This window comes from Calypte anna, chromosome 2 (assembly GCF_003957555.1).
Source record: "Calypte anna isolate BGI_N300 chromosome 2, bCalAnn1_v1.p, whole genome shotgun sequence".
NCBI lineage: Eukaryota > Metazoa > Chordata > Aves > Apodiformes > Trochilidae > Calypte > Calypte anna.
In genome coordinates this window covers 24,170,113-24,188,320 of record NC_044245.1, presented here as the reverse complement: position 1 = coordinate 24,188,320, position 18,208 = coordinate 24,170,113, and the positions used below count along the sequence as shown (strand labels likewise).

The 18,208-nt window shown below is 35.4% G+C and overlaps 1 protein-coding gene across 1 annotated transcript in view; it reads right to left on the bottom strand.

Annotated features, from left to right (window-relative positions):
* Positions 1 to 18,208, bottom strand: part of VPS50 (VPS50 subunit of EARP/GARPII complex) — a 71,273-nt gene that overhangs the window by 21,593 nt on the left and 31,472 nt on the right. Inside the window, exons 14-20 of the mRNA XM_008494145.2 lie at positions 14,070 to 14,167; positions 13,537 to 13,631; positions 12,789 to 12,887; positions 9,382 to 9,472; positions 8,903 to 9,079; positions 1,914 to 2,032; positions 1,030 to 1,136 (exon numbers count right to left, since the gene is read on the bottom strand). Of these exons, the coding sequence (XP_008492367.1) occupies positions 1,030 to 1,136; positions 1,914 to 2,032; positions 8,903 to 9,079; positions 9,382 to 9,472; positions 12,789 to 12,887; positions 13,537 to 13,631; positions 14,070 to 14,167 (786 nt within the window). The remainder of the gene's footprint in view (positions 1 to 1,029; positions 1,137 to 1,913; positions 2,033 to 8,902; positions 9,080 to 9,381; positions 9,473 to 12,788; positions 12,888 to 13,536; positions 13,632 to 14,069; positions 14,168 to 18,208) is intronic.

Sequence of the window (18,208 nt, the reverse complement as noted above, 5' to 3'; positions counted from 1 at the left end):
TTGAAAGACTCTATGATTTGGGTATTTTTCAATTCCATGAGATTCTGTGACCAATCACTTAACCTTATAAATAGTATTAGTAGTTTAAATATTTTTATGTAATAAGCTACACATTGTTTTATTCATCCAGCCTCCATATAAAGCATAGAGCACAAAGAAATAATTCAAAATGGGTTATAAGCACTGTTAAACCCCCTCAGTGAGTACTACTACTTACACAGCATTCCTTCCTATGAAATGAGGCAACTAGTTCTCTTGCTTGATTGGGCAATTTAAAACCACATCTTCATCTTGCTCCAGGCTTCCCTTTTTAAACCTAATTTCCTTAATGATTTTTTTTTAACTAGGGTCAGTGAGCTGATCTAGATTTGCCAAAAATCGTGCTGATGCAACATACAAGAGGTAGGAATATCAGCAGTGGGCAAGCAGCTCCAGAAGAGAAATGCTAAGACATCTCTGCTATGATACGCAGGCAAAGAGATCCAGGACAGCAAACAAACTCTCATCATCTTCTGGAGTTCTCTAATTTTCCAATGATAATGAAGGAATCCTAGACAATCACCTCAATTTTACTCCTTAAAATTAGTGTTAAGTACCATGGCACATCCTGGTCAAAAATCTGAGACAGCTGCAAGACACAGTGGAGCCTCCTGTGGCATTAGGAGAGGATGCTGTTAAAAGGCAGGCATGCTCCACAACATTCCTATCTGCACAGGGATAATCCAGGGGACTGGATCAAACCTAGATCTCCTAAAAGCTGGGGTCATGCCCAGCCAAATCTGCCCAGAAGTAATGTACTTACCCTCAGGTTTTATAGGGATGATTCAAGAGACAAGAAGGAAGGCAAGAAATATATATTTTTTTTGTTCAGTGTTTTCTATTTTATTACCATTTTCAAAGAGTAGAAGTAGAGTCCAACTAGCTATATTTTTAAAAGTCTTAAAATTCATTTAACATATTTGCTATAACTCACAAGTCTGCATTAAAATAAAACAAAAATAAATTCAGAACTGGAATTGTTCTACGTACCAACAAGCCTTATCACATTCAGTGTAGTGTTTGTCAGGATAGGTGCATTCACTTTATTGAGGTTATAATCTGATCTCTTTCTGCTCCTCAAAGTTTCTCGAGAAACACTTAAAAGAAAAAAAATGCACCAAATGTGACTACCTATTATATTCATGAACAAACAAATAAAATCAAGCAGAAAAGACATGCCCCCAGCTTCTTTGACATGACATTATGTCTTCCTGCACAGTATTTTATTTATGCCAAAGCATAACTGGTTTAGAATTCTAACATTTAAAGTAAGAGATCTGGCCTAATTTACATAAAATTGTGCTAGAGAGAGGAGCTTGAGTTGTAGTCTAAGGCTTAAGTTCTACAGGCATATACACTCACCAAAATATAGTATGTATTTTCCTGCATGTGTATACAATCTTAAAGAAAAAGACAATTTAAAATTCAAAATTACTGCCCAAGATAATTTTTTTTCATCTCTAGAAGTTTTCTGTTCTGCAAAAGCAAAAGTCCCAGGCCCAAAAATTTGTTTGCAAATAATTTCTTTTGACACAACAAATTTTATACATATGCACAAGAGCAGATGCAGAACATTCAGTTAACTTCTAGTGCTTGCTAACCGATTTTCCACAACTTGCTTCAGAGTGCCTTTATCCTTCTTCATAATCTTGCTTTCCAGTGTCTCTCTTTCTGCAATAATGATTAGTTTAATGTTATTCCCCCTTTCAGAGATGTGAAAACTGCTGAGCCTTTCTAACCATGCAGATACCATAAAAATTATTTTATTATCATTCCATTGTTGCAGAGTACAGATTAAAACAGAGAATGAACTAATTAGAGTAGTGAGGTGAAAACCATGCAAATGAGACCAAGGACTTGCACAGTCTACTTACCTTTTCACAGGGAGATCTCCCGTTTGCTCATCCACATAATCTCTTTTCAACTCTTCAGGAACATCACTGTCACTATCATATTCTTGATATGCACTTTTTTCTTGTTCATCTGATTCATACTGTTAAAAAAAAATTACTGTTATTATTTTCCTTATAATATTGTTACTCATTTAAGGTAGTATTTTGGTAAGTTCTTGAATTTTTCTTTGATCAGGATACATACAAGTATGCTTCTTCAAAGGCTGGTGACAAAGCTCATTAAAAATGCAGCAGGGAAATCACACAAAGCCATTTCTAAATATTTCTAAAATGCATTTCTAACCAAACTTCTGTTCTCAAGTGTTGATTAAGAATAAGTATTTGCCCCATCCTTTTTCTCCCAGCAACTGATACATTTTTTTTCTTCCTTATTGCTGTATCAATTATCTAACTACGCTTTTATTAATTGCTTCAGAACCTGAAAAAAACAGTAATAAGACCTCAACATGTATCCATATGGTGGCAATAAGCCAAAATATCTGGCACCACACAATCCTGAATTAGGACTAAACTATTGCTTCACAAAAATACCTCAAACCACAGCACACTATATTATTCCAAGAAACAGTGATGATATATTCTGACACTTTGACAATTCTAGCAGTGAAGGCTAGATGAAAATTTTTTCTTGCTTTCTCCTGCTTTCTCAGAAAACTTCGAGATGTTTGGGGCATGCTCACATTTATTTGCATGTGCTGGTTCTTGGTTTTGTTTTGAAACATACAGCATCATTTATCTACTTAAAGGTACCACATATTCTGATAGATTGAAATATATATCTAACTATCCATGAAACAATTCCTGTTAGATGGAACAAAGCCTCATGCACCATTTACTTCATTTGTCACAAATGCTACAAGATATTCCAGAAAAAATGTATGAAAAATGTGAATACTTAGGCAAACCAACCATTGCATCTTTTGAAAAAGAAGCAGCTGAAGTAGCTATAGACAACCACTGCTTCCAAACACTCAGGTGTGAAACTGTTCCACTCTTTTAAATTGTTGAATTGCATTTCAAAGATTGCAAGAGAATAATTTTCAAATCAAGCCTCACAAGTAACATCTAGGGAAAAGGAGCAACACAGGCTGTATAATAAAATATAGAATTTCCATCGTAGATATTTATTATTGGTTAACTATGAGTTATGTGGAGAAAGACTATTTACAAGCACAGATAATAAATGTTTTTTTCATTATGACAGCACATATGCATATTAAAAGTGTACAACTGGGATATTTAATTAAAAAAACCAAACATCTGAAATTTGCAAGCTGTTTTCATGCCAATTAAAAGCAGTATTTAATGTCAATTCCTTTTTCACATGTTCTAGGTTGGTCTGTAGTAATATAGGTGCTTTAACTTCTTCATAAATAATGAAATAATATTTTTCACAAGGTGCATTTCTTAACCCAGAAAAGATAAAAGGAAAAGAAATACTTGATGCTCTGTGATATAACCCTCTGCTGAACACCTACGAACTATTACAGCATTGAGCATATCCATCAAGCTTCAGAATAAACTTGCACTTGGAAAGAGACTACAATAGCTTTGCTTTTAACTTAAAGAGTACACTGCTCCATAGACATTTCATCCAAGGAGTCAATAAGGACACCTGTAACAAAGGCAAAGGCAGTCTGGTGCCAGGATCCTTAAGAAAAGGCAGGGTTTTAAAGGATATATGCTCTCCAGAGGGGAAAGCCAAGGTACATTCAGGTACATACATTCAGGTAATGCCAGTCTCTCAATCACCAAAAATGCACTAAGAAATACTTTTTTTTTTTTTTGTGACACATGGCAATTTCTGGCCCCAACTCCAAGCTACAGAAGTTTTTAAAGCCTAAAACTATTAAAGCAGTACATTAAAGAAGCAGAAAGCTCACAGTTCAAACAAAAGCTGTAAAAGCAGCTCAGCCATAAAAAAGAACATAGCATGAGATACAGACTAAAAAGAAATGTTCTGATTGTTAGTATTCACTTGCAAAATTTCTGCCTCGTGAGCATTTTAGACAAAGGAAAACTATAAGGAAAGAAGCTCAGTTTATTTCAAAAAGGAGCCAAGTTCAGTCTTGGTTAAGGACAAAGAGAGATATGGTTTAACTAATTTGGCTGGAACGCTGGCATGGAGAATTATCAACACTTATTATGCATTAATATACAATAAAAGACATGCCAGTGTCAATTCAGTGACTGTAAAATGACAAATTTCCAACACATTGTTAACTACAGTTCATATTGATATACGAATCTGAAAGCTGACACAATTGCTTTCTTAACATCAGAGATAAAGAGAATTTTGAGAAAAAAAATTTTTTTATGGATAAATTATTTAAGTCTCCTCAACCTAATGCTACTAATGAACTGGAAAAATTATCTCACGAGATAAAAATATCTGTGTTTTGAAACATGCAGTATCTCAACTATTTATATAGTGACCTCAACCTGAAGTGACCTTATAATCCGCTTGAAATATGCACAGTTTGTATTAAAATTTTAAGCACTAGAAGGACTTCAGATATCTTGTAGCAATAATCAATTTGTAAGTGTTTAGGCAATTGGCCCAAATAAACCCTTAGGAGGAGTGTGGCAAGTTCCAGGGTGGTTGAAGTGTGTTGCAAAACTAAGTTAACTGTATCACAACCAAGATTTCCTAGGGAGCTATGGAAGAGGGACAGGAGGTGACTGGCTTCACGTGGTTTGTCTTCAGTACTACAGAACTGCAACAATTTAGCAGTTAAAGAAGTCTTTAAAACCCTCAGAAGAAATCCTGACAGTTCTTACCATCCTGACGATCCTTTGACAAGTAAATCAGTTGCTTATGCTCTAGTCATGCCATTTTTTGAAGTACCACGAAACAGGTCTGCATTCTCTGGAAACAAAATTTTGCTACCTCTGAGTAATTTCACTTTTCAGTGCTAAAACATGCCTTTGCTATAACTGTTCAGTCAAGAAATTGAAACATAAAAGCTCTGCAGAAATTCTATCCCACATTACTAAAGCAAGTTATTCCTGTTTCTGTGTAAATAATAACAAAAATAGGTGTAACTTTTTCTTTTCTTCTCTTTCTTTTTTTTTTTTTTTTTTCCTAAACAAGAGTTTTTTCTGTGTCAGCCCTTTAGACCATCCAAGTAATGGAGAAAGGTGATGAAAAATGTAAAAAGAGAAGGTAGAATGGTCCCTTAGAGAGTATACTCATTCGGATCACGAGGAACCTTGGCTCAACACCAGCCAGGTTAGATGTCCTGTACAACTACTCAAAAGTGCCTCAACTCTCTGTGTAAATGTGTACAATACTTCCCTGGCTCACAAAGATTATGAAAAGGATTTAATCCTTCCAGTGATGGAGTTAGCAGCCAAATACACTGATGAAAATCAAGTAAGTGCCCACTTAGTGTTGTTAAACAGCCTCCTCTGCATTCTCAGTACAATTCTTTACATTTATTTAACATACATCAATACTAACAGCAGTTAGTTCCCATTTTCCAATGCATTAAACTCAAGTTATAACATGGAATATATCTGTTTCTATATAGCATTGCTAAAAAATGTCAAATAAAGGAAAAATTTACAAGTGATTTACACAAGGAGGGAAGAAAAATCAAAACCATCTTCCTCCATAATGACTTTTAAATTACATTTAGAAAAATGAAACTTAACTCTGTATCTTAGTTTAAAAAAAAAAATATTAGTTCTATATATCATTCCTAAGTTCTTCAAATACAACTACATTTCAGGTTAAAAAAAACAAAACAACTGTTTTATAAAATGAATGACTAAGTCAAACCCGTACTTCACAAGAAAAATGCATAATAAACCATGTCATTGGTATTTCAATTTTCAATGCAGAACATTCTGTCCCACTTATGCCAAAGGAAAGTCAAAATTCATTATAGTTCCTCACCAGGCACAAAACAAGATTTTATTAATTTAAAATATATTAAGGCTTCAATAATAAAGAACACTAAATTGGTAGAGAGCTTTGAAAAAAAAGGACAGTTCAGCCAGCCTTGAAAGCCCCTGACAATGTGCAAGCCTACTAAATGGAACACTTCAAAACTAAAGACAGGGAAACCACAATATGGGGATGCTACACGTGTATCACATCAGCCTACAGGCAATTCATGGGATCATGACCCCCTCTAACCTGTGTCTGAGACCACAGCCTGACACTGCTGAACAACTGCCAGAGAAGGCACGTGGTGTCCTGGCACTGAGTTACCAGAGCCCCATCTTCAGCACAATGCTTGCAGCCATAGCACCACCTACATGCAAAGCTGGAGGGATTCCTTTCCTGACAAAGTAGCTTCAGGTCTGTCTGGGACTGACAGCAGTGAGCAACCAGCCTGAAAACAGCAATTTCTACATGCAGATACCTTTTGCAACACATAGAGACAAATTCAGAATAAAAAGGTATTTTTACCCAGGAAGATTAGACGGTTGAATTCATTGACTCCCTGTGGTAATAAGGGAACAAAGATAAGAGGCAACTTCCTGGATAATGGTGTTACTCCATTACAATAAAGAATACGATTATGGGGTAGCAGTGGCTTCTTTGCCTTTTTCTCAAGAGAATTCTAGAATGATTAAAGGAAAGCTATCCCACACATTTACATTTTTGGAACTCATTCAGGTCACAACTTGTTCCAGTAAGACTTCCAGGACCATGTAGGACCACGTAGGACCACGTGCCCCTCATAAGCCCACGGTGTCTGTGCAAACCACTACTGGAAGTAGGAGGCTGTAAGAGAACCACATGTCTCACATAGTATGACAATTTCTGGGGTTTTTTTTGCTTTTGAGCTCTATTACATCACTAAATAGGTTGATCATTGGAGAAAAAGAAGACAAAATAATGCACAAATTGAGACAGAAGAGAGCGTTATGGATAGGAGTCTGTTTGGCAGCAGTATGGCAAAAGCCAACAAAAACAGTATCTACAGCATGTTCACCAGCATTTGCTACCCAATATTTTCACCAAATTATTTCATAATTATAGAAGCAAAAGATTAGTAAAGAGGAATCTTATTAGTAAAGAGGAATCATTTAAATTTTACTTGAGCTTAGAGAAACAGATTTTGAAGGGTAAAAGGTTGAAACTGGAAACAATGAAGCAGAACTGTTCTAATGCGTATGCAAAAAACATTTCATGCAAGTATGCAGACAGAAAGAAAAAATCATCATCATCTTCACAGTCAACAGCTGAAGACAACTCCCATCTTTTACGAGTGTAAGCATTCTGCCTGCAAGTCACTGCACAAAAGGATGGGGTCAATGCATGCACTCATGTGCTGGCAACAACACACCAGGGACCAGAGGAGACTGAAATCACATTACAACAGTTCTGGGTTTGGGTTTTTTTATTTTTTTGTTCTCCGTATGTTCTTCAATGCATTTAATATATTAAATATTAAATTTATTGAATATTTTACTATATTAAATTTTGGATATATTAAATAAATATCTCCATTTAATATTATATTTGGAAAATTGTTTCACACTTTTCTAATTATTTTACTTGCAAATGGTGGCAAAAAATATCCTGCAACATTTCAGATGGATTTCTGCACTCACAGTGCAGGTCATGATGGTTGTATACATATGTTACAGAGTTAAAACTTCAGGAGAAACTAATCTTGGGAGGGGGTGAGGAAGAAAAAAACCAAAAAAACACCAAACCCTAAGTTAATTTTCTAGTCCTGTTTCTTCAGAAAAATCTTTTAAAATCAAAACCAGTCACAAACGTACACTAAAGTCTGAAATAAACTCTTGCCTACAGGGAGCTTTCATTTTGAAAACCTCACAAGTACTATTGGCATAATCATTAATCCTTATTTGGCTAGGATCATTTTAGCAAATATCTACCAAATGGCTGCCCAGGTTCCCAAAAAGCTTTGTTTCAGAGTAGGTTTCTACAAAGTTCAATGGAATTCTACACTTTTCTGCATGGCCTCCAGTGGATTTTTCTTTGCTTAAGATACTCATTTGGAGCCTAAACATAAGTTTAACAGTGATGATAAACCTTCAACTCTTCTCAGGTTACTGAAAAGGCAGGACATACGTTCTGCTCTAATACTTGACAGGAAAAGAACTAGCACCAGGAAAATTACTCTCCTGCAGCTTCCTTTAAGCACAATGTAACAATATTTTACACCCATCAACTCTATTTTGTCTTCAAGTGACACAGTAAGAATGAGACTGCAGCATCACCCACAGAATGGAAAACACTGCAGCATCACAGTCTGAGTGTGAAACATAGATCAAGCTGCTTTGCAACTCAAGTTCCTGCAGGGAAAGCAAGAAAGATGAAGCTGAAACCCAGAAAGTCTTTAGTGTGATGGCCTTAAAAAAAAAAAAAAAAAAAAAAAAAAAGCAAAACAAAAACTAAGCCAAACAGATAAACAAGTGCAAAAGCTTTAACCAAAAATATGCTCAAGTAGCATTTAAGAGAATGGTACAAAGCTTACATTAAAACATATTTGACCGCTGCATGATTTTGATAGGATGCTGAAAAAAAATAGTTATTTTTTAGTTTTATAGTGGATCTCACTACAGAGTGAATGTCCTGAGCATTTAATTTACAATTAAAAACTGCTGAACAAGTATCAAATAATCCCTGGTAAATCAATATAACTGTGAACAAATACAATAGAAGGTGTAACTTTAATCATTCTTTCCTAAAAATCCAGAAAGTCAGTCCTAATCCAGCAAAATTACTTCCACAAAGAAAGCTAACTTAAGCCCCTGGAAAAATACTAATTTAGGTGGAACATGTCTTGCTACCCTTCAGGAACACTTGACTTCAATGGAAAAAAAAAATACTGATCCAAAGCAAAACAAACAACTTGAAACAGGATGCCTAACATTTTGCCATCATTGATACACAAATCACTATTTATTGAGAGCAAGATTTGTTTTTCTTTTTTTTTTTTTTTTTCTGAAACACTCCATACCCCATTGGATGCTAACACATCTTCTGTCTCATCATCTTTGCTGTCAGCCTGAATTTCAAATGGGTTTCCTCCATTACAGTACTGCTCAAACAACGTTACTGTTGCTGAGATCGCTGAAGCAGGCTGCTTGCTAGGTGACACAGACGGGGAACGTGACTGCTCCATGAACTTAAATTCCTGTAAACAGAAATAAAGCAGAATTTTAATCACCAACAAGACAGATTATTATGACTCCAGTTCCATAAAAACAGAGTGTAACACAAACTTGTGGACAATTAACCTGGTTTCAAAAATTTTAGCCACAGCTTGCTGCTTATTTAAATGTGACTTTCATGCTGGCACAATTTAACCTTGAAATTGGCAATCTTACACCAATTCACATCTGCACAGCAGTCATGGCTCTTACTGCTTCTCAGAACACCTGGAACCTTAGCTCCTGAAGTATTAATGTATTTCTATGTGTTATTCATAGAACGTACATGAAGCTGCAGAATACTAAAGCTTGATTTAACAGGACAAAGTTCCCAGGTCTCATTCTCCAAAAACATTCTTAATTCTTCAAGACGGGTTCTGAAATACAACAAATGAATACTATTAATTGGCAGCAAGCATAAATAAGGAAGCAGATAATTATTTAACTTTTGCAGTGAAAAACATCTTCAAAAACTATCATATAAACAGTCACAGTTGCAAGCAGGTATAACTTATTCTTTCAACTGACAGACCATGTAAAAGCTTTAACACAGTGTATGCTTCCAATAAATTCTCAAAGAATATCAGTCTCAGAAATTCTGAATCCTTTTTTTTTTTTTTTTTTTTTTTTGTCAAAACCATTAAAGAAACATCCATGATTAATGTAGTACCAGACCTTTTTTCCTCTATGGAAACTGTAGAAAGCAATATAATATATACAAACACTATGAGCAATACAACAGCTTCAGTGAACCCAACACAAGACAGATGCTTATTTTAAACACACTGAAGCCAGCAGGAAGCAAACAGAAGTGGAAAGAACTGATGTGCTACAGATGTCTCAACTTTTCAGAGAAGAGAAAAATTAAATGGATAATAATGTCCTAAGATATATTTTTGTCCATAGCTTAACTTTACCTTGGTACTAACAGAAAACATACTAGGGAAACATAATCAAGCCACTACGTGTCTGTGCTGTTTCTGTTATGTTTTTAAGCATTAGAAAAGCATCTGCTCTGCCATAAGCAGAAACACCTCTAATAAATAAAATCTTCTTGCCACAGAAGCAGGAAGTCCTGAAGGAAAAGACAGCAAGGAAAGCTTAGTAAGATCACATTGCTGTATCTTTTCTTCTTAGTATATGGTATATTGTATGGTATTTTGTATTGCTTAACAAGTAACAGTTGGTAAATTAAGCACTGGATTTCTAATTAGGCAGTAAAATATTCTAGAAATATCACTATTTTAATTACAAGCTACAAACACCACTCCAATTACATTTTCTTGCTCAACATGATAAACAATGTGTTGAATTATCACTAGTTTGCTGTGTGTATGTAAATTCACTGTAGCTTGCAATCTTCTGGCAGCAAAGCCAACTGTAACAACAGAGAGAGTCTGAAAATCAGCTGTTACAGATCCTCTTCTTTGAGAAAGACTACAGAGAAAGAGTCACAGAAATGCAAACATTTAAAAGCCACAGCACCAGGTTCTGTATCACTTCAAAGCCAAAATTAAGGCACTGAAAAAGTACTTAACAAATGCTCTTCATTTTCACCAGCATGCAAGTTCAGTACCCAGCACACATGGAAGGTCTGATGCCTGTGTTCTCTGAACAGCCACAGTGATCAGATAATATCTTTTTAATAACATACCAGAATAAAAAGTAAACTGCAATCCAGAAATTGCCTTACTGATGTTCTCCACCAGAAGTTCATTCTAACTTTTTAAAATAATCAACTTGCAACCCGAAATCAGGTTCATGTATGCTCTAGTATCACACTGCTCATTTAAGCTTTTTGAATTATATGACCAGTTCCTTTAAATGATTTCTTTATGTTGGAAATTCTCCAAAATATCACACAACACAGGAGGCCACATATGTCAAATCACACAGTCAAAGAACTGATAAATTCTGGACCCTGAGCATTTTAGATCTATGTAGTTTAAATGTACTAATGAATCCTTAAAAGCACCAGCTTTTATTTTCCTCTCCAATTAAACTCACAAATTAAGTTAAAACCACATTAGCTTGATCTGAAAAGGCAAAATGCTTAAAGCTTTCAGACAAATCAACCTGAGGGCTCCAGCTGAGAGAAAGGAGTTTTTGTTTTCTCTTCTGAGGATGAAGAAAAAAAAAAAAATCAACCAATTAATCTTTACAATACCCCCAACACTGTAAAATATGTAAAAGGTATTAAAAGAGTCATATAATTTGATATTGATATCAGTCATATCAATAATTATTTTCTTTCCTCTTCTCACATGAATTACCAAAAATATTACCTTAATAAAAAATACTATTTCAAAAATATTATTATTTCTATATTTATTCCATCAGTGTTCCTTAGCCTTTATTTTACTCAAAGATAATTCAGAAAATTAGTCTCTAATTCCCTAAACTTCTAAATAGGTCTTTCAAACAAAAACAAAACCAAAGTCATCAAAAAGACATTTACTTAACAAAATAAGGTATTTTGTGGTAGTCAGCATAGTAAAAGATGCTCTCCAAAACAGCTCTTCTGAACCTAGGCTGCAAGCTCAGTTTCCAAATCTGTTTACAAAATTCACTTCAGGGTTCAAAATGCTTTCAAGAAATAAAGACAGGTGGCATGGCTTCTTAATCAACTCATCTCCTCACAAGACAGAATGTGCATTTGATTAAAGCTCAACTTTTTCATACAACTGGAACTGAAATCTTCATCAAATGTCCAGAAACAAATCCTCGCTACAAACTATCAAAAGAAAAAAAAAAAAAGAAAACCCAAACCACATTCTCAGCTTATGAATTTAGACACTATCTTATGTTCTTCTGTCATAATTTTCATACTTTGTAGATTTTAGGCAGAAAGTCTCAGACAAAATGGGTTTGGATTTATTAGTTCTATGACAGCTCCCATACAACTGAGAACAGTAGACCAAGACTGGGAAAGTAAGTTTCCAAGAGCAAAGAATGCTGTATTTCTTCTCATCTCTTCCTAGCTTTATACAGCCATGAAGAGGATAAATTCTAAATAACTAGAATGAAAGAATGCCAGTCACCCAAACCACAAGAGTTGGGAAATCAAGATAATTAAAACAAACAGACCAGTCTTGAATCTGTCATAGCCACATATCAGATTTCAGGCCAGACCCTGCCTGCACACATCACATATGACTGCCCTCAGATATTGTTGAAACATAATTAGCAACATAATGTCAGTGGAAAAACTGCAAACCTGACTGTAAAGGATGGACTCAGATCTAAACATCTAATTTTATGTAGGGCAAAATGGCATACTGAAAAAAAGTATTTCATATCCACACACAATTAGTTCTTGCTACATAATGGCACTGCAAAAGAAACAACAATTTTGTTAGGAAGCCTGGACTTCAGAGGCATTCATCCTTAGGATCCCAAGAGACAGCTTAAAAGACAGCCCGAAAAACTACTGAAATAGTTTTACATAAAAAGCTTTTCAACCTTATCTGGCTTCCTAGCTGCAGAACTAAAGTCTTCCACAACCATAGTAGAAGCAAACACTTCACCTCTCCCCTTCTTCCCTAGGCTCAGAGTTCTAGTCTCACCATAAAATATACTCTACTCTCTGTCAGTCTCATTGAAGGAACATTATATACTGGAATTCCCTTGGAAAGCATTTAAAGTTGAATAAAAATAAATGCCATTAATCCACTGTAAGTACAGTAGTCTCACCTATGGTATGTTTTGAAATAGTTCACACTTTGTTTTCTGATAGATTCTTGCAAAACTTCAGACTTGCTACCACAAAATTCTTCTCCAACTTGCACCAGCCTAGAACAATAACACAATGTTAATAAATATGTACTGATTCATTAATACTGTTATTTGAAACTGAATTAAAAGCCTCAATCATTACTATACATGTATCTCCATAAAAGCAGAACACCAATGTTAATCTGCAAACATTTCACTCATTCTACAGAAGTCCATGTCTCATTTCCCTCAAAATCCTACCATAATTTCCCATCCATATAGAGACAGACAGCTATAAGCAAAATAAATGTCTTTTTTGCAATTCCATTAAGCAGGGCAAGCTGTACAGTTCAGTCCAAGTCAGTCATTTTCTTACCAGAATAGAAGGATGTAATACTATACAGATTAGCAGTAACACAGTATGGTACTGCTCTTGACTCCGAGTCCCTGAAAAAACTTTTACAAATATCAAAATTGTCAGATATGCACATTTGAAATCTCAAGACGTGAACTATTCGGAAATCAGATCATACTTAAACACTACTTGAACAGCAAAGCAATTTATGCTACATCTCCCAATTACATCCTCACAACTCCCACATAAAGAAGAGCTCTTCAGAATATCAGTTCCTATTACCAAAGTTGGCAAAGCCTCAACTACCTGTGCTGCCTTATCAGAGTTCAAATTTGTGAACATTGTTAAGTGGTCTTACAACAACATACATACCTGCTGATAACATCAAGTACAAATATGAAGTCATCATATTTGAAGTTAGACAGATCTGTTCCCAGAAGATATGTTTTCACTTTCAGCTGAACATCCTACAAAATACAAACAAGCTTATGTATACTCAATACACTAAAGACAAAAAAGTGAAGGCTAAGATGTCTTGTTTTATTAGTATTTTTTGGTTTCTTTGCACTTAATATCTTTTTCGAATTTCAATGATTTCTCATTGAAATGAGAATTTCTCATCTCAGTTTCTTTAACATAATATAATGCAAGGTCAATCCCAGAAGCTTTCTTGTCACTGCAAAAACAGAGCCCTGGATTACAATTCAGCCATGTGAAAGATTTAAAAATAATAACAAAAATAATTTTAAAAACCCAACAACTTAAAAAAAAAAAAAAACAACAAAAAAGCCCTGGAGAGACTTCCTTAAGAATATATGTAAAATTATAACTGCAATTAATATAGGAGGAGGAGAAGGAGGAGGGGAGGTAAATACTTAAAAGAAAAATAAATATTAAAAACATACCTGCCATATTCGTGACAGCCCATGTTCTAATTTCTTTTTTACATAGCTGCGGTCAAAACTGTTCTCTTCAGTTCCTATCACATTGCTGCCATCTGAAACTGAAGGAGAATGGTATTGTAGATATCTCCAAATGCCTTGAAATGTATCTCAGTTTTCTACTCACAATGAAACTTCTGCCTTAGTCGTTTTTCCAGACTGCCTCCTGGATAAATTTCACCTTCCTCAGAAAGAGTAGCACTTTTTCATGTCTAGTTTTGCTGTCTACTGACAGCAAACCAGAACCATAAAGAACATGTGTCTGCCCTCCATCTGCCAGCACTAAGAAATTTTATCAACATCTTACATGCTTCTTCCATGTCAAGCTTTGCCCTAAATCCTGACCTTGCAGTCTAGATGAGTCCTGTGGGCACCTCCCTCATGAGCTCAGTAAGGAACAGGAGGCTGGATACAAGATGTTAATGAACCTTTTCAGATGTGTGCAGAAGAGACTTCTGCAGCACTGCATATTTAAGAGGAGGAAGGAAAGAGTTGCTCACTGAACAAGACTGATTATAGCTGGTATCAGACACTGGCAATTCAATTAAACTGAAGTACAAAAGAGCACAGTAGAGTTTGACAATGTTCTGGCCATCTTCAGCTCACCCAGTGCTCACTGTCAGTGAACACAGTTACCTCTGCAACATTCATGAATCCTAACTAGCACTTACCTCTCATACTCCCAGACCCAGGCCAGCCCATGAAGGGAGCGGAGCATGGAGTGTGGGCAATATGGTTACTGAGAAAGATGCTGGTCTTGCTTAGTTTCTCTCAAGTGGAACTATTTGGTGTGTTTGGGCATGTTTTTTAATTATGATCTTTATAAAGCACGGGGGGGGGCTTCATCTGCAAGCTAGGGATTATGCGGAACACCACAAAGAAGAATCTTCAAGCCAGTTAATTTAAAATTAGTCTGCCCAGGAGGCTAGACTTCAAGAATATAGCAGCAGTACAATCCTATACGCAGCGAGAATGTAAAGGCTTGTACTTCCAATTAATAGGGCCTCTTCCTAATTAAAAAAAACTAATAAAATATATTCTGGATTTTGGACTTATATTAGGGTATAGATATTAATTTCTTCCAATGCTGCAGAGCTGTGTTCAATTCTTTCCTGTTAAAAGTCACTGAGACTTCCTTGGCAGGTAGACTAAGAACTTATCCTAATTACTCAAAATGAGAAGTTAAAAGCCTGTCTTTTGTAAAAACAACACTCAAACAGAATTCTATACTATATCTACTATTGCAGGGTCAGAGAAAATTTTCCTTATTAAAAAAAAAAAACAACAAATATTAGCCACTGCATACATAAATTATAATTTAGTAGCTACCTAAATATGCTTCTCTTCTCCTGAAAGCAATAATTCTGACAAATGCATTTTCAAAAGTGTTTTGTCATGAAAGACTGTGCAAAATATAAACAGAAAGAAACCCAACTAGAGAAACACTAAGTGGATTTATTCTTTTTCTGACTATCTGAGTTAACAAAACCATCTTTAGTCACAGCACACTCTTTAGAAGTTTCTGCAAACTCCTCTCTTCTGCACTTCTGCAGAGTGAAGCCAGCCCTAAAGAAGTCAGTATCACTGACCTGTTCACAAGATTAAGCAACAGTCCTGGAGCTCACAAGCTGCCACTGGTGAAGGAATGGCTGAACAGAGAGTCATATGGAGGTTACTGCTCAATAAAAAGCCATGCAATATACTCTCTGGCCACCTGCCAGTGCTCCTAGTTTACAGGCAGTCATGCTAAGAGACCTTGTTTCCATCTTTTAATGCAGTTAATTTCACACATGCAAACATGAATTTAGGATAATTTCCTTGAAAACTGAGGGTTGAAAAAAGGTTCACACACAAACATTTGTACTTTGAAGACTCTGGAACAGGTAGTAGAACACATACATATTCATCATTTCACATACAAATAAGAATCAGAAGCACCAAGGAGTTATTCTTCCTGATGCCTGATTTAAATTTTACAGGTACATTTTCAGATTTCTTTGTATTTCTCCAAAGCTTGTAAACAGAGACACAACAAAAGGTTTGTGTTTAAAAGGCAAAACAAGATGAGGGTGGGGGGGAAACAACCAAAACCAAAAACAACAACAAAAAAATTACTGTTCTCTGGCTGCATTCTTTAAATACCAAGCAGGTCTCACACAAAATTGTACACAGTATTAGAAATTGAATGTTTTGAAATTAAAATGGCTGAAACTAGATTTACATATAACTGTCTTAATGCTTTTCATTAAATCCACTACAGCTATTACAGTCATTACAATCATTTTATTGCTTAGTTTCAGTCTCCTTTTAAATCCACCTTTCAGAAATACAACAAATCAGTGAATTACATCAACACCACAGTAAATATTATGGTATGTGAAAATTCAGCTCAAGCAGAAAGAGCCTAACACAAACCTATGTGACTGTGAAGTTCACTGCTTTGAGCAGGTAAGACAAAATGAATGGCAAAAGCCCCTTTAAAACTCATATTTTCTTCGATTCTATACTACAAACACAAACAATGCTTTGGCAATGACCAACAGCAAGCAGATTATCAGGGATGAAAGCCCCTATCAGAGCAATTTGTTGTATTTCTATATGAAAAAAAATCACAGAATAAGTAGCAATTCAATAACTGCAACAAAGAAAGCATTTAATGCTATGGAGCTGATATTTTTATTCACTGATTTTATCTTCCCTATGATTTAAACAATTCCTACACATGAACACTTGATTCTAGTTTTCCAACAGTATTTTGGAGCAATTAGTTCACTTTTAATATTGATAATTCATAGAATTATGGATACCACACTTTTTTTTTTACTGCTACTCTGTTATAACAGTTCAGCAAAGTGAATCTCATTAGTATTTGCTATTTTATGAAAGGTACTAAAATACATGCTTTTAATGCATTAATATCTAGAGATCATCACCTATTTCAATTTAGTTCATTCCACATAAGGGTCGGTTTTTTTAATTGATCCTCAGCACAGCCTTCCCCAAAGACAAATCTACACTATAACTGAAAGAACAACTGCAAATTCCAAACTCAGTTCTGGGGGAAAAACAAAAAAAGCCTTAGACACATCTCTTTGCCAGAAGGACAATTATTTACAAGTTATGCAAAGTACATTGTAACATCTGTAACAGGTGTTTATGATCACAAATAGGTGACACATGATCTAGATGAAGTGCAACCTTCTTTCCACAGTCCATGCAGTACTTCTTTCGGATACACTTTACTATTAAAACAGAAAGGGTTCTGCACTTCATGCCTGCCAGGTCCGTCCAGCATCTCACTTCTGCTGCTGGGTTCGTACCCCGAGATCAAGAGCCCCCAGACCCATTCAAGGTACTTTGCAAGACTGCTGACATTCACTGGCACAACAGAAAAACCCTGGGAACTTTGACTTCTCAAAATGATAAAAGCCACAAAAAATACACAGTTAAGACTGCTCCCTCTGCTGTTCCAGTCTATAGGGTTTACTCAAGGGAACAACTTCAGCATAATCACTTGAACTGCTTCCATGCTTCCTTCCCACATACCCACCCATCTACAAGAATTTCACTCTTTTGCTTTAGTACATATCACAGCTATTAAATCAATAAATATGGAACAAGACTTCCATGTAAAGGTTTAATCATTACTACAGGATAAGCAGTGACTTCTAGACAAACACATTTGGCATACATTTATAGTCCTTCTGAAATTACATTATATTTGTGAAATCCCCTTGGGTGCTTTATCATTGCTGAGGTATTTGAAAAAGTGATTCAGTAGCTCAAACATCTTCTAGCTGTACATTACAGCTAAGCCCCAGCATCTCCAGAAACTTAAAAACTGAGTGACAGCAGATATAGTGGATTAGTTGTAAACATAGCAAAACACTCTGGCATTTATGTATGAAGGAATGAATTTAAAATTACTCATGTGACTGAAGAAACCACTTTGTTGGGGTTAGTGGTTCCTTTAAACATTTTGCAGTGCAAATAATTTCCTTTGTTCAGGATAAGGGGAACTACTTTTAAAATTACATCTGGAGCTGAGCAAACAGTCTACTGCCATACTGTTGCCATGCAATAAACTCTTTATGATACCTGCT